The sequence below is a fragment of the Salmo salar genome, chromosome ssa09 (genome assembly GCF_905237065.1).
Source record: "Salmo salar chromosome ssa09, Ssal_v3.1, whole genome shotgun sequence".
Classification (NCBI taxonomy): domain Eukaryota; kingdom Metazoa; phylum Chordata; class Actinopteri; order Salmoniformes; family Salmonidae; genus Salmo; species Salmo salar.
The window spans coordinates 17,195,209-17,220,108 of NC_059450.1; the positions used below are offsets into that span (position 1 = coordinate 17,195,209).

At 45.0% G+C, this 24,900-nt stretch overlaps 1 protein-coding gene across 1 annotated transcript in view; it reads left to right on the forward strand.

The window, feature by feature from the left end:
- The window catches only part of LOC106610816 (chloride intracellular channel protein 4), a 31,474-nt gene extending 22,772 nt beyond the window's left edge, over nucleotides 1–8,702 (forward strand). The window contains exons 2-6 of the mRNA XM_014210424.2: nucleotides 1,326–1,435; nucleotides 4,046–4,171; nucleotides 4,317–4,423; nucleotides 5,486–5,667; nucleotides 6,565–8,702. Of these exons, the coding sequence (XP_014065899.1) occupies nucleotides 1,326–1,435; nucleotides 4,046–4,171; nucleotides 4,317–4,423; nucleotides 5,486–5,667; nucleotides 6,565–6,729 (690 nt within the window). The 3' untranslated portion in view covers nucleotides 6,730–8,702. The remainder of the gene's footprint in view (nucleotides 1–1,325; nucleotides 1,436–4,045; nucleotides 4,172–4,316; nucleotides 4,424–5,485; nucleotides 5,668–6,564) is intronic.
- Nucleotides 8,703–24,900: the final 16,198 nt, after the last annotated feature.

Consider the following 24,900-nt stretch of genomic DNA (forward strand, 5'->3'; position numbering starts at 1 on the left):
TGATAATATCAGTGTTCCAAGACCCTTCTGCATTTAAGGCTCAACCTTGACTTTATTGGGATCCGCTTACAAGACTCATTTAGATCTGTCAGCCATGTTTGATTGTCTGCCTCTATTCCAGTGGTTATCAAACTGGGGGTCCTGAGTGTGAAACAGTATTTTAATAGGCTATATACACTGAGTGTACGAAACATTAGGAACATTTTATTATTATTATTATTGAGTTGCACCCTGTATTTGCCCTCAGAACAGACTCAATTGGGGCATGAACTCTGGAAACGGTTAGTGAAAAATCAAGCAGCGTGGCAATTTTGACGCACTCAAACCGGTGCGCCTGGCACCTACTACCATACCCCGTACAAAGGTACTTCAATCTTTTGTCTTGCCCATTCACCCTCTGAATGACACACATACACAATACATGTCTCAAGGCTTAAAAATCCTTATTAAACCTGTCTCCTCCACTTCATCTACACTGATTTTGAAGTGGATTTAACAGGTGATCAATAAGGGATCACAGCTTTCACCTGGATTCACCTGGTCAGTCTGTCATAGATAGAGGTGTTCATAATGTTTTGTACACTAGGTTTATATTTGTATTTTATATTCATACCTTTGCCTATTCGATCTGGCTAATAACATTGAACTACGGTACTGCACCAAATTCATGTAAAAACCATCCTGTCGTTCAGAACCGCATCTTGACTGTTGACCAGTCATCAGCATTGGTGGGCGCATATCCAGATTAGTGACCAGAAAACGCTCGTTTGTCTGCTACCGATGCATCTTTACCAGAACAATGGGGTACCTACTGCTTTTTCATTGATAATTTTCAGAATTCACATATGTCTAACACCACACTGCCTTCAATAATTATGGGATGAAGATGTAACATTCTGGTGACGGTATTATTTGTGAGGAAGAAAAAGGCGACAGACAGACCATGCTTTCTGTCTGATCCTGCTCTGGACTCCAGAGAAATGACATGATATCCCCAGTTGATATTGGCTGCAAACATGAATTCCATTCAGCTCAAAATGCAGGTGTAAAACGGTCTTTAATCTTGCTTTTTGAAAATGCATCACTGTTAGCTATGATGACAGGCTACGTTTGCGCAGAGATTGTTTGCGTGTGCAGTGATTGAGGTTTGAACCACTTTTGGGGGGGGGTTGTGGGTCAAGTTTGAGAACCACTTCTCTAATCCATGCAGGCTGGTGCATTTTATTTGGTTTTACAGGAGCTATCATACAAACACAATCATGCGAGTGTCATCCATTATCTGTAAATAATGCTGACGTAATCTGACCTTCTTCCCTATCTCTCAGGCGGGAAGTGATGGCGAGAGCATTGGGAACTGTCCGTTCTCACAGAGACTCTTCATGATCCTGTGGCTAAAGGGAGTGGTCTTCAACGTCACCACAGTGGACCTGAAAAGGTGAGGGAGAATACACACCACCACGTCCCGCTAGCCTTCTCGCTCACTCCACCACCACGTCCCGCTAGCCTTCTCGCTCACTCCACCACCACGTCCCGCTAGCCTTCTCGCTCACTCCACCACCACCACGTCCCGCTAGCTAGCTCATTCCCCCAGAAGGGGTCTGCCTTCTACACTTCCTCTGCTCCTGGAGAGCCAGGGGAATGTTCTCTCTCGCTGTCTCTGTCTCTCAGAGCTTTTCTGGGCTCTCCACTAACATTCTGATCCAACCCCACCTCAAGCATTTTCACCACCCTTACTGCTTATTTGTTTTTCCCATGACCTTTCCCAACCCGGAGAAATCTGGAAAATAAACAAGCTGCATTCTGGAGAGGCTATTTGAGGTTGCCCTCACTCCCTCCCTAGATTTTGGGGGTAAATTGTATTTTTCTTACTCTAAAATCAAAGCAGAATCTAAAAGGATCAGCTTCCCCTCCCAAAGTCATTTGAAGTCTATTTAGTCTTGGCTGGAACTGCAGTAAACGTTCTTGTCCATGTTCTGTAGAAGGCTGCCTGGCAGCTCCTTGCCCAACCATTATTCCTCAATGCATCATCTAATCACTTCCTGATTGTTTTTCCTCTTCCCAGGCCAGGGCTGTTACCATACAGTATGTGTGATTTATTTTCAGATATAGTAATGGACTTGATTTCCATGGGCCTTAAATCATTGCTGTCTGACTGACAGTATAGTATACAGGAGGCTCTGACGAAGTGTTGTAGAGGGTATAGCTCAGCCATGCGGATACTTATGCATCGCTTAGCATCTCTTCTCCTGAGAAAGCTCAAACACTGCTACCTCTGCCAGGGTTGGTCCTGTGGGTAATCTAGAGTTGGAAACAAGACGGGGTAGTACACAGAGCAACCTTCTCTTTTACGTTTGGAAGCACAGGGAAGTTGTCTTTGGCTATCTGAATGTATTTGCATATGTATCTATAACTGTGTGTGAGGGTGTGTAAGACGAAACGAGCTTCCAGAGGTCTTGTAAAAGGCAGTGGAGGATGTCCGCCCGCTTAAGTGTCTGTTTCCCCCTCTTTTGTCAAACATGTCTTTGTTCAGTTCTGACCACATACTGCTTTGGCCTTTTTTTTAAATTTTTTAAATGACTGATAAAGTCTTCACTTTTTCCACACCGTAGTGTGGTCACTCTCCAGTCAACAGAACGAGACAAAGTATTGCACAAATGTGTCCTATTTAATCTTGTTTTATTGCTGTATGGAACTCAAGGACAGTACATTTTCTAACCTTAATGTTATGACCTTGCTTTGGAAAACTATTCAAAAAGCCTTTTTGGCTCAATTTGAATAACATATAAATGCATTTTTATTTATCTTTTTGAGAGTACACTTACCCCCTCCACTGTTCCTTAATGTTGCCATGGGGCGAGGGTGCTTCCTGTGCTCATACCAAAGGATTGAGATCACTTCCTGTTTTGGTGCCCCCGTGACTAGTTGGTCTTACGAGTCTGTTTCACAGCTGCCCTTGTAGGGAGACCGTAACCGCTGTACTTTGCACATACCATTGCATGGTGACATGGCCTGCATGTGAAGCAGTCTCTATGGCTCCATCAGTGGTAGGCTGTTCTCTGCATCAAAGTTAATTTGCGCCTCACTTCTTTTTTTTCAATTTTGCTCAGACATGACAACCCTGATAATTAGCAGACACAATGACTTTTATCTGCTTTTACTTTGGAAATGTGTTTTTGTGGGTGATTATAGAACATGACTCAGGACTATGTGCTGTTGATTGGTCATTCACCACTCACTCATTATGTTCTGTGTGTTCATCATATCTCGCCTCCCAGAGACATCTGGAACAAAACAAAACAAAACGAGCACTGTGGACAGAAGAATGCACATGGACACGCGCATACATGACCCTGTTGAAAATAAAGTCCAGCCCAGGGTGTGTGAGTGGGGAGGACTGTAGAGGGCCAGAGTGGTCTGGAACAGTCTAGCATGAGACAGACAGGACACGCATCCCTGTCCCTATTGGCCACAGCCCCTTCCACTGATCTGCAATAGAACTGGGCCCTGGGAGACACAGAATAACGCTTTGATGATTTTAAAGAGTAGATAGACCAGATGGATTATAGGGATATAAAATGATAGATTAGTGAGTAATCCGTGATGGCTGAGTTTTGGAGTAGAGAACTTTATTATCCATAGGGGAAACTTGGTTTTGTAGTGAAGTCATCCACACAAACAAGACAGACCTTTTCAACAACATCAAGGAGAGGGAAAGGGGGATACCTTGTCAGTTGTACAACTGTATGCATTCAACTGAAATGTGTCTTCCACATTTAACCTCTGAATCAGAGAGGTGTGGGGGGCTACCTTAATCGACTTCCACATCATTGGCCCCTGGGGAACAGTGAGTTAACTGCCTTGCTCAGGGGCAGAATGACAGATTTTTACCTCGTCACCTCTGGGATTCGATCCAGGACCCTTTCAGTTACTGGCCCAATGCGCCTACCTGCCAGGCTCTCCCTTAACACAGTATAAGATAATCGTTTGGCTGTTACCAGTGCGTTGTGACATGGCCACTAAATCCCCTCTCTTCTCTGCTCCCTAGGAAGCCTGCAGACCTCCAGAACCTGGCCCCAGGCACACACCCTCCTTTCATCACCTTCAATGGGGAGGTCAAGACCGACGTCAACAGGATCGAGGAGTTCCTAGAGGATGTCCTCAGCCCACCCAAGTGAGTCGTCTGGTTGGCGACAGTGTTTCACACCCAGTAGGCACTTCACATCAGACTGCCTCCACGAGTAGATGCCTACGATACAGTATACACTCTGCTTGTCAGATCTAACCAGGTGTATCTTCGGTGTTGTGTGTGTGTGTAGGTTCACCAAGCTTGGCACCAGACACCCTGAGTCCAACACAGTTGGGATGGACATCTTTGCCAAGTTCTCAGCCTTCATCAAGAACTCCAAACCAGATGCCAACGAGGGTGAGCTTTCCATCCCTACACGAGAATATATATATATATACACACACACACACATTTTAGTTCCAGGTTACTACTCAGAAGTCAGTGGACAAGCAATACTTAGAAATGGAGTTACACTGGTGGTGCAGGAAGAGTTCTGTGGTTGCTAAGCGACAGTGCTAGCCTGAGGTGATTGGTGGCTGGGTGAGAGTGGGGGTCTGACACAGGAACACAGGGCTTTTGTTCTCTGGGGTGGCCTCACTCTGTCCCCAGGCCCATTCCTGTCCCCCATGTCACCTGGCTGAGCTCTCCAAACAGCCTGGAAAAAACAACCGAGAGAGATGGCCTGGACATGAGCTCAAAGCACCTCTCTTCCCTATCATATTGTGTTATGACCATGGGAAGACATGATTTGTACAAGACAATAGGTGATGGTATACTGTAGCTTTGCCTCGGTCAAAATGGCTAATGTTTCTCTGTCTGTATGCTATGTTAATCTGGGGTCAGCTGTTTTATGACATACCAAAGGACATGAACTGATACTGTATCTTGGATGGTATGGTTTCTATTCTCCACCCTGCTGTAATATTGACCCATAGTGATGTTTGGCTTTGAATTCCTTCTGGGCTATGTCAACACTACTGCTGACAGTCCTATCTGAATGATAAGCAGGCCCTGTTTATAAGACTTTAAAATGTAAAACGCATGCCTCGTCACACCCTCTCCAACTGGCTACATACTCTACAATCAAATGAAATCCGTAGGATTTGCTCAATAAACCACAATGAGTCCAACCCCTGCTATCTATTTTGGCTGCATGGACCATGCCTTATTTGGGGTCTCAAGAAAATGCTAAAAACTGTCAGTGAGGGATGTCTGTGAAAGTACTTACGCAGGCAGCTCTAGTTCTGCCATCTTGCTATGAAATGCTGCCCTCTGCTGTGTGTTTCCTGTAGTGTCTGTTTGGGAAGGAGTCCAGAATATTCAACACAATGCAGGCAGGCTGGTTTGTGAATGCTATAATGCAGTTGTCAGTTGTTGTGATGGTGTAATGAGAGATGAACGTTCCTTTTTGTGCTGTAGGTCTGGAGCGTGGGCTGTTGAAGACCCTGCAGAAGCTGGACGAGTACCTGCGCTCCCCGCTGCCTGACGAGATCGACCACAACAGCATCGAGGACATCAAAATCTCCACTCGCAAGTTCCTGGACGGTGACGAGATGACACTGGCTGACTGCAACCTCCTGCCCAAGCTGCACATCGTCAAGGTGAGATTGAGGGTATTAAACAGGATATTCCACACACATTAGCAGACTCCATATAGTTCATGAGCCAGACCCCCAAATTTATGCCTTTGGGCTCACTTGGGGTTACAATGTCTCAGTGAGTTCTTTCGTCTATGGTCCTAGAGTTGGAAAATATATGGTAGTCGTGCAGGAAGTGGTTCTTTCTCTGGTTATCACTTTCTTCCCTCCTTCCCATTCATTTTTCCCTATTAGGGTCAATATCAGTATACAAGAAGTTGTTGCTCACGTCTACCCTTTTTAACCATGTGTAATTGGAAAGTTTTGATTCACAGCTATCCATCAGACCAATTTTTCAACAGAACTTTGACCTTTGACCTCTAGGGTACATATCAGAATTACCAGTATACATTGCTTTAAAAAGGAACCCCTGATACAGTGATTCTGAAAATATAACCAATGTCTGTTATAAAGCCCTTTTGTGGGTGCATTTCACAAACTCGGTCCTGCACTGCTATCCTACATTTTCCAACTCTAAAAAAAATGACTGCCACATCGTCACCCCAAATCTATTTTTATTTGTCACATGTGCCGAATACAACCGGTGTAGACCTTACCGTGAAATGCTTACTTACAGAATATTTTAGGAGCCCGTAAAACAGCAGCCATCTCCTCCAGCGCCATTATTCCCCAAGTGAGCCTGACCGACTATTATAGTGGTCACTTATCAAAGCTAATTTTGCTGATAAGGTAGCACAATGCTGGCATGCTGGTGTTTGCAAAACATCTTTTATGTATGGGTATCTTGCATATGCAATTCTGCTACCAAGTCATGTTGTACCACTCTTGGCCTGTAGAGGGACGCGTTCTCTAGAAGTTTGTTCTGAGACTGACTTCATCAATGTCCACCTCCATCCACAGGTGGTGACCAAGAAGTACAGAGGCTTTGACATTCCCAAGGACATGACGGGCATCTGGCAGTACCTGCAGAACGTCTATACGCGCGAGGAGTTCACCAACACCTGCCCCAGCGACAAAGAGATTGAGATCGCCTACCAAGACGTGGCCAAGAGGCTGGTCAAATAGGGCTATTCCACATCCACGCCCCCCCCAGCACTGGGACTGGTCTGTTCAGACATGAGAAAGAACTATGGACTACCTTTCCTCCACTCATTTAAAGCAAACCTAATGCATAAATCTCTGTTCCTACCTTTCCCTTTTTATTTTTGGAAGATTTATTGAGTACATGAAGTTCAAAGGTCCATTGGTTATTGCTTTTTAGTTTTCTTTTTGTTATGACTGTTTCGAGGCATCTGACTGGCGAGGCGGTCGCGCTACCTGCCAGATTGGACGCAGGCTAGTGTGTATCCGAGCTTATCAGTTTTGGAGGGCCATCGACACACACTATAAAGTGGCCTTCCGGCTGACCCTCTGTTTCCACACGGAAATATGGTCGCAAGTGTTTTTTCTGTTGTCTGTTCAATATTGATTTGCATTTCATGCTTGCTATTGACTTTGTGTTGGTTTAAACAGTGTTGAAAGCTTCAGTGTTTTTGGCTCTAGAGAGTAAATGAGGGCAGGTTTCACTGCATGTACTGCATTAGACGCTAGGCCAAACCACAGTTGACATATCAGCGCGATATGCTTCATTTTACTGTTGCGTTGCTTGATTCAATTGGTATAACTATAATACAGGTAAGGCTACCTGTTTTGTCCATGCTCTGATACCATTTACTCCACAACCTTGTATGTGGACACATGGTGCAAACATCCATGACAATTATGCTACCTGAGCTCAGTCTACAGTAGGCTTAGATGTAGCTGTGCCAGGTCCTTAGATTAGATGTTTTCAGAACAAGGGAACCTAAGATGCATGAAATATTAGGTACTATGTAACAAACAAAATCAACCATTTAGACTTGTATGGGAATACAAACTGCCCTTCATCACTGCTCCATATAGACACTGACACTCCTGGCAGTAATGCTCAATTTGCCCAAAATTAACATCTTTTTTTTCTCTCTCTCCTGTACAGTACGAAGGGAAATCTTTAGCTTGAGTTGTGATGGCAGCAGTGGTAGTTTTATATTATACTTCAGCCACCGAAAAGGGGACATTTTATTCAGGTCTCACTGTGGATTGAATGACTCCTGTTTAGATAAACTAGTGAAGTAACAAACGAAAAAACACCCACTCACCATCTTTCTCCTATAGCATACAGACGAACCCCACTCACCATCTTTCTCCTATAGCATACAGACGAACCCCACTCACCATCTTTCTCCTATAGCATACAGACGAACCCCACTCACCATCTTTCTCCTATAGCATACAGACGAACCCCACTCACCATCTTTCTCCTATAGCATACAGACGAACCCCACTCACCATCTTTCTCCTATAGCATACAGACGAACCCCACTCACCATCTTTCTCCTATAGCATACAGACGAACCCCACTCACCATCTTTCTCCTATAGCATACAGACGAACCCCACTCACCATCTTTCTCCTATAGCATACAGACGAACCCCAATCAGCCATCAGAAAAGGTGACACTAAAGATATTTATGAGGCTAGGCATTGGGGAGAGGAGACTGGTTATGTTATGACTATCATTTAGGATTTTATTTTCTCATTATTTAGAATGCTTTCAAAGGATATTCTGTCATAGTTTGAAAATGCTTTAGTGTGAATAAAGCAAAAATATGTATCGTTTTGTTTTGCCATCCTTTCAGACGTTTGTTGTAATACAAATTTGATAAAAGGATTTGTAAATATTTGTTTTGATTATTCAGAGTTCAATGTGTAAATTGTATACATTCATTGGTTGGTTTGAATTGGGGTGGGGGGGGGGGGAGCCTTTTTTACCTGCTTGGGTTTTAGTACTAGAAGACATCTCCTCTGGCCTTATTTGTTTTCTCTAGCTCAAACGTTTTTCAAAAATCACTGCAATTACGACATGTGTATGTCCATTTCAGAAGAAAAGATCCAGGCTATGTCATGGGTTTAAAAAAAAAAACAATATTGACATTATTGAAATAAACCTATTATTGGCACTCTGGTTTGTGGGTGTGATTTGCCTGGGGGTTGTTCCAGAAAAGAGGATCCATGAGTTAGCCAGCTAACTGTCCTAAAAATGCAAAAATAACCATATTTTTGAGGAATATAGATTTGGAATTTGCATGCTATAATTTACTCATTAATCAACAACCCATATTCAAGACAAGTTAAGCTTCCTAAATGAATCAGACAATCAAGATGTATTTAACTGCTTGTCATAGTTAGCTGGCTAACCTAATGATCCTGCTTTCTGGAACACCCCACTGGACTAATGACCTAGCGGCCTACAGTTAGTGTATGTCCTTGTGCTATATTCAGTGGTGTAAAGTACTTAAGTAAAAATACTTTAAAGTATTAAGTTGTTTTTGGGGGTATCTGTACTTTACTATTTATATTTTTTTGACTACTTACTTCCTTACATTCCTAAAGAAAATATTGTGCTTTTTACTATAATGACTATTTAGTAGTCATTACATATCGAATGTTCAGCAGGACAGGAAAATGGTCCAGTTCACACACTTATCAAGAGAACACATGGTCACCCCTACTGCCTCTGATCTGGTGGACTCACTAAACACATGCATCTTTTGCAAATACTGAGTGTTGGAGTGTGCTCCTGGCTATCCGTAAAAAAATAATATATATATATAAACAAGAAAATGGTGCCGTCTGCTTTGCTTAATATAAGGAATTTTAAATGATTTATACTTTTACTGTTTGATACTTAAGTATATTTTTGCAATTACGTTTACATTTTATACTTAAAGTATTTTGGTTCCAACTACTTATTTTACTGGGTCACTTTTTTACTTGAGTAACTTACATTTTAAATAGAATGTCTACTTTTTCCACCACTGGTTACAGTATGTGTTATTGATGGTAGACAGAGGAGCTGGACTAAGACCAGTTTTTTAACTAATAGACCTCTTCATAGTTTTCACTATAGTGGAATGAATGTCTAACCCCTCCTTCCCCCCTGAAGACGCCTTCAAAATCAGCCTCCAGCTTCATGTTTTGGAGCCTGTCTGCTTCTCATTCTCTTCTGTTCCACTGCACAAACAAGTCAATTCTACTCGCAGATAATTCCCAAAGTTGTGCAAGCAGGAAGACGTGTGGGGGCGTACAGTTGGGTGCCCTCCAGATCATTAAAGTATTGTGTTTCACTCCCAGACATTCTCTTTTTTTTAACCGAATAGCATTGCCACACAGTCTCTCCTCATAACTCACACAGAGGAAATCCACCCAGACGTAAACAGATGGACTGGAGCTGTGTGTGTCTGTCTGTGTCTCTGTCTGACTAAAACAAGGCTGGCTATCATTTAGAGTCAGACCACACATTCATTAGGGGGGAGGTTGGTATAGTGTATTAGGGTAATTGTGTAATTTGTGTGTGGGGAGGGGTTGTGTGTCCGAAATGTTAAGCCCGTACTGTGTTCCAGTGTCTGCTCTGCTCCGGGTGAGAACATGGAAGCAGGAACCAGAAGACCAACAGGGGGAGCCAGTCACCATGATCTGCAATGGCCTTGTCTCCTGAGAGAAGATGACATGTGTCTGGTTACTATATGGCCATATGAATAGTGTTAAATTATGTTTTTTAGCAAGTGGTTGAAAGGATTTTTATTTTTTTTACCAAACAATATCAAATGCACTTAAGACAATTGTTCAGCCAATACCCTTGTTCTTTAGAACTGAATGTCTTGTTTATCTGTTGTCACAAGAATCCAATAGAAAAAATATATTTTCCCAAATTTCCCAATTCATGTCTGTTCGCATAGTGACTGACTGGTATCTCAGAGCACAGTAAGGTATTATTATGCCTGTACCTGGCATTAGACCCTGTCCAGGGCAGCGCCAGCACAGTTTACACATTCCACACAACACCCATTTATACAGCTGGATAAATATTTACCCGAGCAAAGTATCTCACTCAAAAGGACATAGTGATGTCCCAACTGTGCTTTAAACCTGCAACCCTCTGGTTACCTTAGGTCTAGAATGGGACATCAGGTTGTTGATGGGAAGGCAACATTAGGGGATAGCAGGCCATCTTAACCTACACACTTCTCTATACTGAATACAGTTGAATTATGCTGAGTCCAATTTAGTTTGATAGAGCCAGACAGTCTAAAGTGGATTTATACTGTCGTCTTGATGAAACAAAATGCCATTCATAGTCATTATCTGGCCTTTCGCATCCCCATGGCTCCTGATGAAGAACATGTTTATATTAGAGGCACAGAGACTGGTGTTAAATTAACTTTTATGGACAAATATTATTTTCATGATCGTTTTTGCGCTGCCACTTTGACTGCCAAGAGCTGTTCACTGTTGATTTGTGCCACGGGCCGCAATACAAAGCACAGTGTTTAGCTTTCACTGTATAGGCCCAGGCTGTCCTGTTGAAAAACGTTAACGTACCCCTCACACGCACCAACCCACCCGAGACGCGAAAAGCGCCCGCTTCTGGCAAGGCGGGCACGCGGTGTGTTGTTGCTCTTGGAAGGCGACGGGGCAGAAACATTCCTCCCTGACTCCAGTTCTGTAAATCTCACAGTCCCATAATGCTTTCCATGCACTTTATCTGCGCCTTACATCTTCGGCAGTGTTGGCTTTATGGAGAAAATATGTTGGCATCCGACACGTCCCTATAGAAAAACATGGTGTCTGCGACTTGTTAGCGAAAGAAAAGCGCCGTGAGTTGGACATGTTGATCCTCCAACAAGGTGTGTTTCTCTATCCGGCTTTAGGAAAGTCATAAGCACCATGTATCGTGCTCCTAGGACTTACGTATTTGTTTTTGACTGTGTTAGAGGCCTTGTCTGTTATTATCTGCGTAGGCCTACTGCTCTACAACAAATACAGCCTCAATCACCTTAAATAGCAGAGGTATAGGCCTTTCCCCTGGGGGGTTGTGGGTAGGCTAGTTACTGTATGTCTCTCTGCTGTGCTGCTAAGAATTTCATATGAAGTGTTTTAAGTTTTGGTTTATATCAGAAGTCAATGTTTTATTATTGGGCTATCAGATGTTAACTGCAGTTGACTGACTGGTTACATGTTTCTTCTGATGGTTGACCGTTTCATTTACAGGCCAGTGGCTCAGTAACACACAGTAGATGTGACTGGGGTACAGCAGGGTGACATCAGCATTAAAGGGCATGTACATACAAGTTCTGTGCCAGTTACCACACAGCTTATGGCATTGTGGCGCCGTGTCACCCCTCCATCCTCTTAACAGGGCGGTCTACGAATGGAAAGACTTCTATTCAGAGGAGCCGCTCCCTGTATTGCCTGCAGTTAGCCATGGCAGGTTTGTGTGCACACTGTTTGTTTGAGGGTTCATTAAGATGTGGGAGAGAGGGTAGGTTTCTCAGCAGGGCATGGGGGACTCTTGTGGGAGATAGGGCGTTGTGGTGGTCCCTTTGGGCTGCCCAGTGAGCTGGTCTGGTGTCACCCCTCTGGCCCCTTCACTCACACGTTGTGGTGAGTGTGGCTCTGTGCTGGCCTGGCAGTGAGGGGCCTACTACAGTCTGTGGAGGGTGGTCTGTGAGACAGCCCCTCAGGCCCCACTAGAGGACACTGTACCACAGCAAGCCTGGAGGGAACAGTTTTCCTGAACTGGCAGAAACTGGAGTCATGGCCTGAATCCCAACTCACCCACTTCCCGTTGCCCCTCGCCCCCCATTTGCGCATTCATGTACGCCTCCGCCATTTGCACAAGTGTCCCAAAGCTGAGGGAGTGAAAATGATTGAGGGTGTAGGGGCTAATTAGACCCTCATCAACTTCGACCGAGGCTGCAGAGCGAAGTGCTATCCCGACATGCACTGCGATATGTTTGGAGTTTGTGCAATTTCATACAAAATAATGGATAGGCCTAATTATGCCACGTGCATTTGTTTATCTCTGATTGTGAGACTTGACACACATTACATAGGTTTATATATTGTAAAAACAACAGTGGTGATTTGTTTATTAGAATTTCATGCTTGTTTTATTATTTAAAAGTGGAACTTGAATTGCATCGTTCAAGCCAGGAGTGTGTCCTGAAGTTGATGGGTTTAGTGATCCCATCGCCACTTCCTGGAAGTCACCCTCTGAGTTTCGTCAGCAACATGTGACAACAGAAGGCTCTCCGAGCGAGTTGGTAGGAGTGGGGGGATTCACCGATGGATAACTGCATACATGGAGTGTGTGCGAAAGTGGGCGTGGTAAATAAGTGGGTGGATCAACAGAAGTGGGTGTATGGAAAGCGAATAAGCTAATTGGGCAGATCTGTTGCTGCTCAAGGCGGTTTTTCGTGGCTGATTGGGCTGCACGATGAGTCTCCTAACCTGCTACGTTAGTTTTCCTAAACTGCTATGTAAACATTGAAGCTGACCCGCGGTGCTCCGGGCTATGGCTGGTCTAACCAATAATGAAGAGCTGATGTTACACCCATCTCTGTTGATCCACCCGCTGATGTTACACCCATCTCTGTTGATCCACCCGCTGATGTTACACCCATCGCTGTTAATCCACCCACTGATGTTACACCCATCTCTGTTAATCCACCCACTGATGTTACACCCATCTCTGTTGATCCACCCGCTGATGTTACACCCATCTCTGTTAGTCCACCCGCTGATGTTACACCCATCTCTGTTAATCCACCCACTGATGTTACACCCATCTCTGTTGATCCACCCGCTGATGTTACACCCATCTCTGTTAATCCACCCGCTGATGTTACAACCATCGCTGTTGATCCACCCACTGATGTTACACCCATCTCTGTTGATCCACCCACTGATGTTACAACCATCGCTGTTGATCCACCCTCTGATGTTACAACCATCGCTGTTGATCCACCCACTGATGTTACAACCATCTCTGTTGATCCACCCTCTGGTGTTACAACCATCGCTGTTGATCCACCCACTGATGTTACAACCATCGCTGTTGATCCACCCACTGATGTTACAACCATCGCTGTTGATCCACCCACTGATGTTACAACCATCTCTGTTGATCCACCCATCGCTGTTAATCCACCCACTGATGTTACACCTATCACTGTTAATCCACCCACTGATGTTACACCCATCGCTGTTGATCCACCCGCTGATGTTACACCCATCTCTGTTGATCCACCCACTGATGTTACACCCATCGCTGTTAATCCACCCACTGATGTTACACCCATCTCTGTTAATCCACCCACTGATGTTACACCCATCTCTGTTAATCCACCCACTGATGTTACAACCATCTCTGTTGATCCACCCACTGATGTTACACCTATCACTGTTAATCCACCCACTGATGTTACACCCATCTCTGTTAATCCACCCACTGATGTTACAACCATCTCTGTTGATCCACCCACTGATGTTACACCCATCTCTGTTAATCCACCCACTGATGTTACACCTATCACTGTTAATCCACCCGCTTTCCGACACACACTCCGAGTATGCGGTTACCAGCCGACTAAACTCAACTCCATGATTTACTATGAAGTTGAGTGGTGACTAATGTGTGCGGCCTGGAGTGCTGACGGTCTATGTTTTTGTGGGCTATTCTTTGGGTGCTGAAATCAGTAGTGTTTGATTAAAACGTAATTTTATGTGAAGTCGGACTCGAGTCCGGCTACACTAGTCGCCGCTCAACTCCATCGTAAATTGTGGAGTTGAGTTTAGTCGACTAGCAGTTACCCATACTTAAGAAACTACCACTGGGAAACCTGCCATTGTTCTCATCTCCTCTACGGTCAGCACTTTTGTAGGAAGTTTGTGTATAAGTTACATGCCTTCTACATGAGTTAAGTATCTTCTTCTTGACTGGTATGTCTGGTCATTTGTGAAGGGTGGCTTTATGAGATTACAATAGCTGTCTGTTTTGTTTTGTCTGTGACAAACTATTAGACATAAAAGACTTGCTCCGTCAGCACCCCTCTTTCCGCCCCCACGAGAAGATTTACCTTGCAATTTATATGCTATGCTAGTGTGTCAGAGTTGCCCGCAGGGCATATCTGTCTGGTATGTGGCAAATTATTGCTGTGTGAGTGTGCGTGTGTGCGTGCATGCTAGTGTGTTTGTTTAAGCCTGTATACGTATGTTTAGCATATAGAACCTAAAAGTATCAATGTTATTCCCTGGAAAAGAACCAGGAAACACCAGTATGTTTAGCAAACAGATAATCCGAGGCGTGTGTGTGTCTGGGAGTGCGTGTTTGTGTGTGTCTTTGTACTAAACTGAATGAGCAGGTTCCCTTTTTAGACCTGTGGCATACGGTATACAGGGGGAAGAGGCCTTTGAAGTGCTGGGTCTGCCATCCATCTCCAAATTGCTGGCTTTCATTTCACGCCAGCTACTGCAGAGGCCAGGGCTATTAAAGAGAAACGCTCACTCGACTCCTACCCCTCCCTACCGAGTCTCCATGGTGAAACTACAGCTAGAGTACTTACTCAGAGCACAACTTAAAGATATGGCGAGGAGATGATTATACTGTCAGAATGCTTTAGTGTAGGGCAGAACACAATATAGAGAACTATAGTGGAGTAGAGTGTTGGAGCACAGTATTGTGTTCGATAGAAAAGAGTAGAGTAGAGAATACTCATTGTTCAGTAGAATAGAGTAGGGTCAAACATAGCACAGTTAGTAGAGTATAGCAGGGTTTCCCAAACTCAGTCTGGCTGTCCCTCTAAGTGCCCGTTTGTTTTTTACCCTAGCACTACACAGCTGATTTCAAACAATCCAAGCTTGATGATGAGTTGGTTATTTGAATCAGCTGTGTAGTGCTAGGGCAGAAACCAACACGTGCACCCAGGACCAAGTTTGGGAAACCCTGGAGTAGATCACAGCAGGCGCATGAGATCCGTGTGACACTCTCCAAAGTGAACCTCTGATCTCTTACCGCGGGTGCTCCTCCGCCCCCAGCTTCTCAGTCCTCTGATCTCCAAAGCAAGGTGTCTACTTTACTCGCCAGGAGCCATAATGGATGCCATCGCATTTAAAATGAACACTGGAGGGGGAGAAGGAAGGAAAACCCGGCCTATATCCATTGCCCTGCCGCTTTACCACAGTAGACAATACACAGGGCCTCCGTGAGTGTCTGAGGCAGGTTGTCTCTCCTAATGGCTTTTAGTCCTCAATTAGGCCCAGTGCAGGCTTTACGTAAGTAACAGACGGCTAGACAAAATGCTTTAACCATTAATAAGGTGGAAAGTGTTACTCCTGAAGGATGTCAGTTCACCAGGAGGCCTGCTCTGAACATAAGACCTCCACAAAGCCCATATTAGCCTGCTCCTTTGTTGCAGGGAGCTGTGATCTCTGTGGCCAGACTCAACCCCGTCTGCTGATAATCTCACAGGACATGTTGCAGTAAAGGCTCTGGCTCGGCACAGGACCTCCTGAAGAAAGAATAGGAGATTGAACAAGGGTGTGGTTCAGTACCTTTAACGATGGAGGGGAGGTTGGGCTAATGTGGAACAGGGTCTGAAGTGGATCAGTGTTATATGGTACCAGAACCCTGAGCTGGGTCGCAGGGCTGGCGCGGCTTGAAAGGCAGCGTAGGTTGGAGGAGCCCGGTCGGTTTTGTTGTTCACTGGTGTCTGGTTCTGTTTCCCGGGACGTAGAGGCGGTCATCTTGTTTTTATAAAAGCTATGTATTAGGAGTGAGGTCCCCCTCGGTTACAGTGAAAAGCTCTGTAGCCTCACTGTTTCATATCATGGCAGTTTTGGGGTAAGTCTGGCTTTGATGGTACAACAGCCATGGGTTAAGCCTCAGACACAGACTCACAGAGAAACACACATTTGACGCATGCATGCATGCCCCCCCCCCACATACACACACCAATCCACCTGTATTTCATGATACTTCCTTGTTGTAGTGCCTATAAATTGAACTGAAAGACTGCCTCAGAAAATCAGTATATTGGTTTGATCTTCTCTCACTATCCCAGTAAATCCTCTATAGAGAGTTCAGAGACCTGGGATGGGATATCCTGCCCAAGCTTGCCCCTCTAGGTTCTGTCCCTGGTGGGTGTGGTGCCTTCTCCCCAGGCCAGTCCATAAGAGAGCCACCGTGTCCTTGCTCCTTCTCTTGCTCTGTCCTGCTCTCCCTCAGGCTCCTGGGCCTTCACTTTGTGACCACATTTTTCCACTGAGATGTCTGCCGGGAAAGGGACGTTTGTCTGTGTGTGTGTGCTTGTGTCTGTGCCATTTTTGGAATAGTCCCTGTTTTCTGTCTGCCCCAATGCTCAGTAGACTCATTGAGCTACGGAAGCCCAGCGGGTCCATTTCTCCTGTGGCTCAACCGCATAACCTGGGACGGAGCATCGGTTGGAAATGTGTCTTTTTTTCCACAGATCATAAAACAGAGAGCCTCCCCCGTTCTCTCCAGCCCATATTAAACAGCTCCATTGGCCTGGTTGCCGCTGGTTACAGTAAAAATCAACACCTCGTCTGCACCAGACTGAGGCATTTCAGTGTGTGTGTGTCCATCTCTGCTCAGTCATCAGCAGGTCTGTGTGTGTGTGCCACTCCAGTGCCTTGGCCAAAACTCTCCTCTACCTCTGAAGCTCTGTAACTGCAGCCTCTGAGGGTGTTTGAGAAAGGGGCCTGTATTCTTTTCCCTGTAAACGTGCTGATGAGCATGTCTGACTTGGAACCCTCTCATCAGTAGTAGACCACAGTGTCAGCCATTGCATCATACTCATTTACAATTATCTGCATTTTATGGATGATGACCCAATGAAAGTCACTGTCTGCTGTCAAATCAAATTACATTTTATTCGTCACATGCTTCGTAAAGAACAGGTGTGGACTAACAATGAAATGCTTACTTACAGGTCCTTCCCAACAATGCAGAGAGAAAGAAAATAGAGAAATAATAGAAAAGTAAAACAGTAATAATAGATACACAATGAGTAACAATAACTTGGCTATATACAAGTGGTACCAGTACCGAGTCGATGTGCAGGGGTACGAGATAATTGAGGTAGATATGTACATATAACTAGGAATAAAGTGACAGATGGTTAACAGTAGCAGCAGTGTATGTGATGAGTCAAAGTTACTGCAAAAAGAGTCAATGCAGAACAGATATCTATTTGGTTAACTATACTGAACAAAAATATAAATGCAACATTTAAAGTGTTGGTCCCATGTTTAATGAGCTGAAATAAAATATCCCAGAAATTTTCCATACGCACAAAAAGCTTATTTTTCAAAAATTTTGAGCAGAAATGTGTTTACATCCCTGTTAGTGAGCATTTCTCCATTGCCAAGATAATCCATTCACCGGACAGGTGGGGCATATCAAGAAGCTGATTAAACAGCATGATCCTTACACAGGTGCACCTTGTGCTGGGGATAATGAAAGGCCATTATAAAATGTGCAGAATTTGTCACACAACACAATGCCACAGATGTCTCAAGATTTGAGGGAGCGTCCAATTGGCATGCTGACTGCAGGAATGTCCACCAGAGCTGTTGCCAGATAATTTAATGTTCATTTAACTACCATAGGCCGCCTCCAATGTCATTTTAGATAATTTGGCACTACGTCCAACCGGCCTCACAACCGCAGACCACGTGTAACCATGCCAGCCCCAGGACATCCACATCCGGCTTCTTCACCTGCGGGATCGTCTGAGACCAGCCACCCGGACAGCTGATGAAACTGAGGAGTATTTCTGTCTGTAATAAATCTGTTCAGGGTCCCGTTGGTTCAAGACTTGGTGCATCGGTATCACTTGCCGTGCGGTAGCAGAGAGAACAGTCTATGATGGGTGGCTGGACAATTTTTAGGGCATTCTGACACCACCTGGTATAGAGGTCCTTGATGGCAGGGAGCTCAGCTGGGCCGTACGCAGTAGCGCCTTTTTTACATTTTTTTATAATTTTTTTATTTCACCTTTATTTAACCAGGTAGGCTAGTTGAGAACAAGTTCTCATTTGCAACTGCGACCTGGCCAAGATAAAGCATAGCAATTCGACACATACAACACAGAGTTACACACGGAATTAACAAAACATACAGTCAATAACACAGTAGAAAAATAGAAAACAAAAAAGTCTATATACAGTGAGTGCAAATGAGGTAAAATAAGGGAGTTAAGGCAATAAATAGGCCATGGTGGTGAAGTAATTACAATATAGCAATTAAACACTGGAATGGTAGATGTGCAGAAGATGAATGTGCAAGTAGAGATACTGGGGTGCAAAGGAGCAAGATAAATAAATACAGTATGGGGATGAGGTAGGTAGATAGATGGGCTGTTTACAGATGGGCTATGTACAGGTGCAGTGATCTGTGAGCTGCTCTGACAGCTGGTGCTTAAAGCTGGTGAGGGGGATATGAGACTCCAGTTTCAGTGATTTTTGCAGTTCGTTCCAGTCATTGGCAGCAGAGAACTGGAAGGGAAGGCGACCAAAGGAGGAATTGGCTTTGGGGGTGACCAGTGAGATATACCTGCTGGAGCGCGTGCTACGAGTGGGTGCTGCTATGGTGACCAGTGAGCTGAGATAAGGCGAGGCTTTACCTAGCAGAGACTTGTAGCCAGTGGGTTTGGCGACGAGTATGAAGCGAGGGCCAACCAACGAGAGCGTACAGGTCGCAGTGGTGGGTAGTGTATGGGGCTTTGGTGACAAAACGGATATCACTGTCATAGACTGCATCCAATTTGTTGAGTAGAGTGTTGGAGGCTATTTTATAGATGACATCGCCGAAGTCCAGGATTGGTAGAATGGTCAGGTTTACGAGGGTATGCTTGGCAGCATGAGTGAAGGATACTTTTACATTTTACATTTTAGTCATTTAGCAGACGCTCTTATCCAGAGCGACTTACAGTAGTGAATACATACATTTCATACATTTTTTTTTCTGTGCTGGCCCCCCTTTGTTGCGATATAGGAAGCCAATTCTAGATTTAATTTTGGATTGGAGATGCTTAATGTGAGTCTGGAAGGAGAGTTTACAGTCTAACCAGACACCTAGGTATTTGTAGTTGTCCACGTATTCAGTCAGAGCCGTCCAGAGTAGTGATGCTGGACGGGTGGGCAGGTGCGGGCAGTGATCGAATGAATAGCATGCATTTAGTTTTACTTGCATTTAAGAGCAGTTGGAGGCCATGGAAGGAGAGTTGTATGGCATTGAAGCTCGTCTGGAGGTTAGTTAACACAGTGTCCAAAGAGGGGCCAGAAGTATACAGAATGGTGTCGTCTGCGTAGAGGTGGATCAGAGAATCACCAGCAGCAAGAGCGACATCATTGATGTATACAGAAAAGAGAGTCGGCCCAAGAATTGAACCCTGTGGCACCCCCATAGAGACTGCCAGAGGTCCGGACAACAGGCCCTCCGATTTGACACACTGAACTCTATCAGAGAAGTAGTTGGTAAACCAGGCGAGGCAATTATTTGAGAAACCAAGGCTGTCGTGTCTGCCAATAAGAATGTGGTGATTGACAGTTTAAAGCCTTGGCCAGGTCGATGAATACGGCTGCACAGTAATGTCTCTTATAGGTGCACCCATGACCACCCACGATGGTGGTTAGGATATCGTTTAGGACCTTGAGCGTGGCTGAGGTGCACCCATGACCAGCTCTGAAGCCAGATTGCATAGCGGAGAAGGTACGGTGGGATTCGAAATGGTCGGTAATCTGTTTAACTTGGCTTTCGAAGACCTTAGAAAGTCAGGGTAGGATAGATATAGGTCTGTAGCAGTTTGGGTCTAGAGTGTCACCCCCTTTGAAGAGGGGGATGACCGCGGCAGCTTTCCAATGTTTAGGGATCTCAGGTGATATGAAAGAGAGGTTGAACAGGCTAGTAATAGGGGTTGCAACAATTTCGGCAGATCATTTTAGAAAGGGAGGGTCCAGATTGTCTAGCCCGGCTGATTTGTAGGGGTCCAGATTTTGCAGCTCTTTCAGAACATCAGCTATATGGATTTGGGTGAAGGAGAAATGGTGGGGGCTTTGGCGGGTTGCAGTGGAGGGTGCCGGGCAGTTGACCGGGGTAGGGATAGCCAGGTGGAAAGCATGGCCAGCCGTAGAGAAATGCTTATTGAAATTCTCAATTATAGTGGATTTATCGGTGGTAACAGTGTTTCCTAGCCTCAGAGCAGTGGGCAGCTGGGAGGAGGTGCTCTTATTCTCCATGGAATTTACAGTGTCCCAGAACCTTTTTGAGTTTGTACTACAGGATGCAAATTTCTGTTTGAAAAAGCTAGGCTTAGCTTTCCTAACTGCCTGTGTATATTTGTTCCTAACTTCCCTGAAAAGTTGCATATCACGGGGGCTATTCGATGCTAATGCAGAATGCCACAGGATGTTTTTGTGCTGGTCAAGGGCAGACAGGTCTGGAGTGAACCAAGGACTATATCTATTCCTAGTAATACATTTTTTGAATGGGGCATGCTTATTTAAGATGGTGAGGAAGGCACTTTTTAAAGAATAACCAGGCATCCTCTGCTGACGGGATGAGGTCAATGTCATTCCAGGATACCCCGGCCAGGTTGATTAGAAAGGCCTGCTTGCAGAAGTGTTTTAGGGAGCGTTTGACAGTGATAAGGGGTGGTCGTTTGGTTGCAGATCCATTACGGATGCAGGCATTGAGGCAGTGATCGCTGAAAACAGCAGAGGTGTATTTGGAGGGCGAGTTAGTTAGGATGATATCTATGAGGGTGCCTGTGTTTACGGATTTGGGGTTGTACCTGGTAGGTTCATTGATAATTTGTGTGAGATTGAGGGCATCAAGCTTAGATTGTAGGATGGCCGGGGTGTTAAGCATGTCCCAGTTTAGGTCACCTAGTAGCACGAGCTCAGAAGATAGATGGGGGGCAATCAATTCACATATAGTGTCGAGGGCACAGCTGGGGGCAGAGGGAGGTCTATAGCAAGCGGCAACAGTGAGAGACTTGTTTTTGGAAAGGTTCATTTTTAGAAGTAGAAGCTTGAATTGTTTGGGTACAGACCTGGATAGTAAGACAGAACTCTGCAGGCTATCTTTGCAGTAGATTGCAACACCGCCCCCTTTGGCAGTTCTATCTTGGCGGAAAATGTTATAGTTAGGGATGGAGATTTCAGGGTTTTTGGTGGTTTTCCTAAGCCAGGATTCACACACGGCTAAGACATCCGGGTTGGCAGAGTGTGCTAAAGCTGTGAGTAAAACAAACTTAGAGAGTAGGCTTCTAATGTTAACATGCATGAAACCAAGGCTTTTACGGTTACAGAAGTCAACAAATGAGAGCAAGCAGTTAGCAGACCGGGGCAAGCAAGCTAGCAGTTAGCAGACCGGGGCTAGCAAGTTAGCAGAAGGGCCTTTGGGGGACGTCGCGATGGAGGTATGTCTGTTTTTGCCTCTTCGTGCGGTGATGTCGATAGACCAGTCGTGGATTAGTAGGGTTCCAAGTAGCTCTAGGTAGCTAGCAGGCCGCGGTTAACAGAATGGGCCTTCAGCGGACGTCGCGCCTGAGGGGCCTGTTGGAATCCTCGGGCAGATTGTCGGTATTCCAGTCATAGAGGATTGGCGGGGTTCCGTGCCCTGTACCGGCAGTAGAAGGGGTCCGGATATTGTAGCCCAGGAGTGGGCTTCGGTGGTAGCCCAGGAGCCCTAGCCGGGATAGCTTCAGGCTAATTGGTGCTTGCTCCGGGATGGAAACGCTAGCCAGGAGTAGTCACCCGGGATTGCGGTTAGCTAGTTGCGAAGATCCAGATGAAAATGTTCAGAGTTTGCGGTAGGAATCCAGGGATATGGAGAGAAAAAAATAGGTCCGTTATGCTCTGGTTTGAGTCACGTTGTACGAACTGGCGAGAGCTTTCCGAGCTAAAGGTTAACTGATGAGCGCTAGCAGTGGTTTGCTGACTGATAGCTGGTAGGTAGTTAGCTGGCTAGCTTCAGTTGAGGGATTCCAGATCCGGAGTAAATAGAAATATTTTAGAAAACAAAACAGATCCAAGCCACATTGGGTGAGGCGGGTTGCAGGAGAGTATTTAGAAGTTGAGGTTTAGGAAAATATTTTAAAAAGATATGCGAAGAAAAATATATAAAAAGATATATACAAGGGACACGACAGGACAAAGACAAAGACGTCTGACTTCTACGCCATCTTGGATCTTGAATGTGGTTTGTGGTTGGATGCCATGCAGTTGCCATATCAAGCGGTGATGCAGCCATTCAAGATGCTCTCAATGGTGTCGCTATAGAACTTTTTGATCTGATGGCCCATGCCAAATCTTTTCAGCCTCCTGAGGGGGAAGAGGTGTTGTCATGCCCTCTTCACGACTGTGTTGGTGTGTTTGGACCATGATAGATCCTGAGTGATGTGGACACTGAGGAACTTGAAGCTCTTGACCCGCTCCACTTCAGCCCCGGCGATGTGAATGGGGTCGTGCTCGGCTCTCCATTTCCTGTAGTTCATAATCAGCTTCTTTGTCTTGCTGACGTTGAGGAAGAGCTTGTTGTCCTGGCACCACACTGCCAGGTCACTGACCTCCTCCCTATAGGCTGTCTCATTGTTGTCAGTGATCAGGCCTACCACCAACGTGTCATCTGCAAACTTAATGATGGTGTTGGAGTTGTGCGCGACCACACAGTCGTGGGTGAACAGGGAATACAGGAGGGGACTAAGCACGCACCACTGAGGGACCACTGTGTTGAAGGTCAACGTGGCGGATGTGTTGTTGCCTACCCTTACCACCTGGGGGAAGTCCAGGATCCAGTTGCAGAGGGAGGTGTTCAGTCCCAGGGTCCTTAGCTTAGTGATGAACTTGTAGGGCACTATGGTGTTGAACGCTAAGCTGTAGTCAATGAACAGCATTCTCACGTAGGTGTTCCTTTTGTTCAAGTGGCAAAAGGCAGTGTGGAGTGCAATAAAGATTGCATCAACTGTGGATCTGTTGGGGCGATGTGCAAATCGAAGTGGGTAAAGGGTGTCTGGGATGATGGTGTTGTGAGCCATGACCAGCCTTTCAAAGCATTTCATGGCTACAGATGTGAGTTCTACGGGTGATAGTTCTTGGGCACAGGGACTATGGTGGTCTGCATGAAACCTGTAGGTATTACAGACTGTGCTGTGCACCCCTCATAAAGTGGCATTCATGATATACTGTACTGATGTTGTTTAATGTTGCGATTCCTCATGTAACCACTTTATTTTCATTTTCAATATTTTTATTTCCTGTTTTTCCTTTTTATAGTATTTCTTGTCTTTCTGCTATCATTTTGATGTGCCAGTAACCTCCCTCTTCTCCCCGCTACTCTACCTGTGACACACCTGACGTGACATAATGTCCTCCTCTCCCAAGTCACTCACCCAGCCAGGTAGCGTCTGCCCACTCTAGCCTGTCTGAGACCTGTACAGTACAGTGTTGTATAATATTTGGTGGGCAGGTATCCACTCTGAAGGCAGTGGAGGAAACAATAGCAGGCCAGAACAATGGGCTGGCTCCAGATCTGTAGAGCTGTGCTTGGCCTCGCTCAGACGCTACGTCTTATTTCCTCTTTGATTACTCATGCCTGCCTCACGAGCGGTAGGCGCACTCATAGGCTTGTCTGTTTGTCCGTGAGAGAAATGACAAAGAAAAGGCTTTTTGTCAGTGACTGGTTTAGATATTTGAGGCTGGAATACTTTTGTGATAATGTTGCATACCCCTTGACTTATTCTACATTTACAACCTGATTTCATAATTGATTACTTTTATACTTTTTCTCCTATCTACACACAATACCCCATAATGTCAAAGTGAAAACATGTTTTTCGAATTGTTTTCAAATTTATTTAAAATGAAATACAGAAACATCTCATTTACAAAAATATACACATCCCTGAGTTAACGTTAGAATCACCTTTGGTAGCGATTACAGATGTGAGTCTTTCTGGGTATGTCTCTAACAGCTTTGCACACCTGGTTTGTACAATATTTACACATTCTTTAAAAACTTCTACAAGCTCTTGCCATAGATTTTCAAGCAGAGTTAAGTCACAACTATAACTAAGCCACTCAGGAACATTCAATGTCTTCTTGGTAAGCAACACCGGTGAATATTTGGCTTTGTGTTTTGGTTTATTGAAGGCCAGTCAGCAGGGTCTGTAGACAGTGTCTGTAGACAGTGGTTCATCCTCAGCAGCAGGATTTGGTGGGGATGCTGCTACAGGCATTTCTAATGGAGAGCATATGGGCATTAGTTTACACATGTTATTCACAGTATTTATA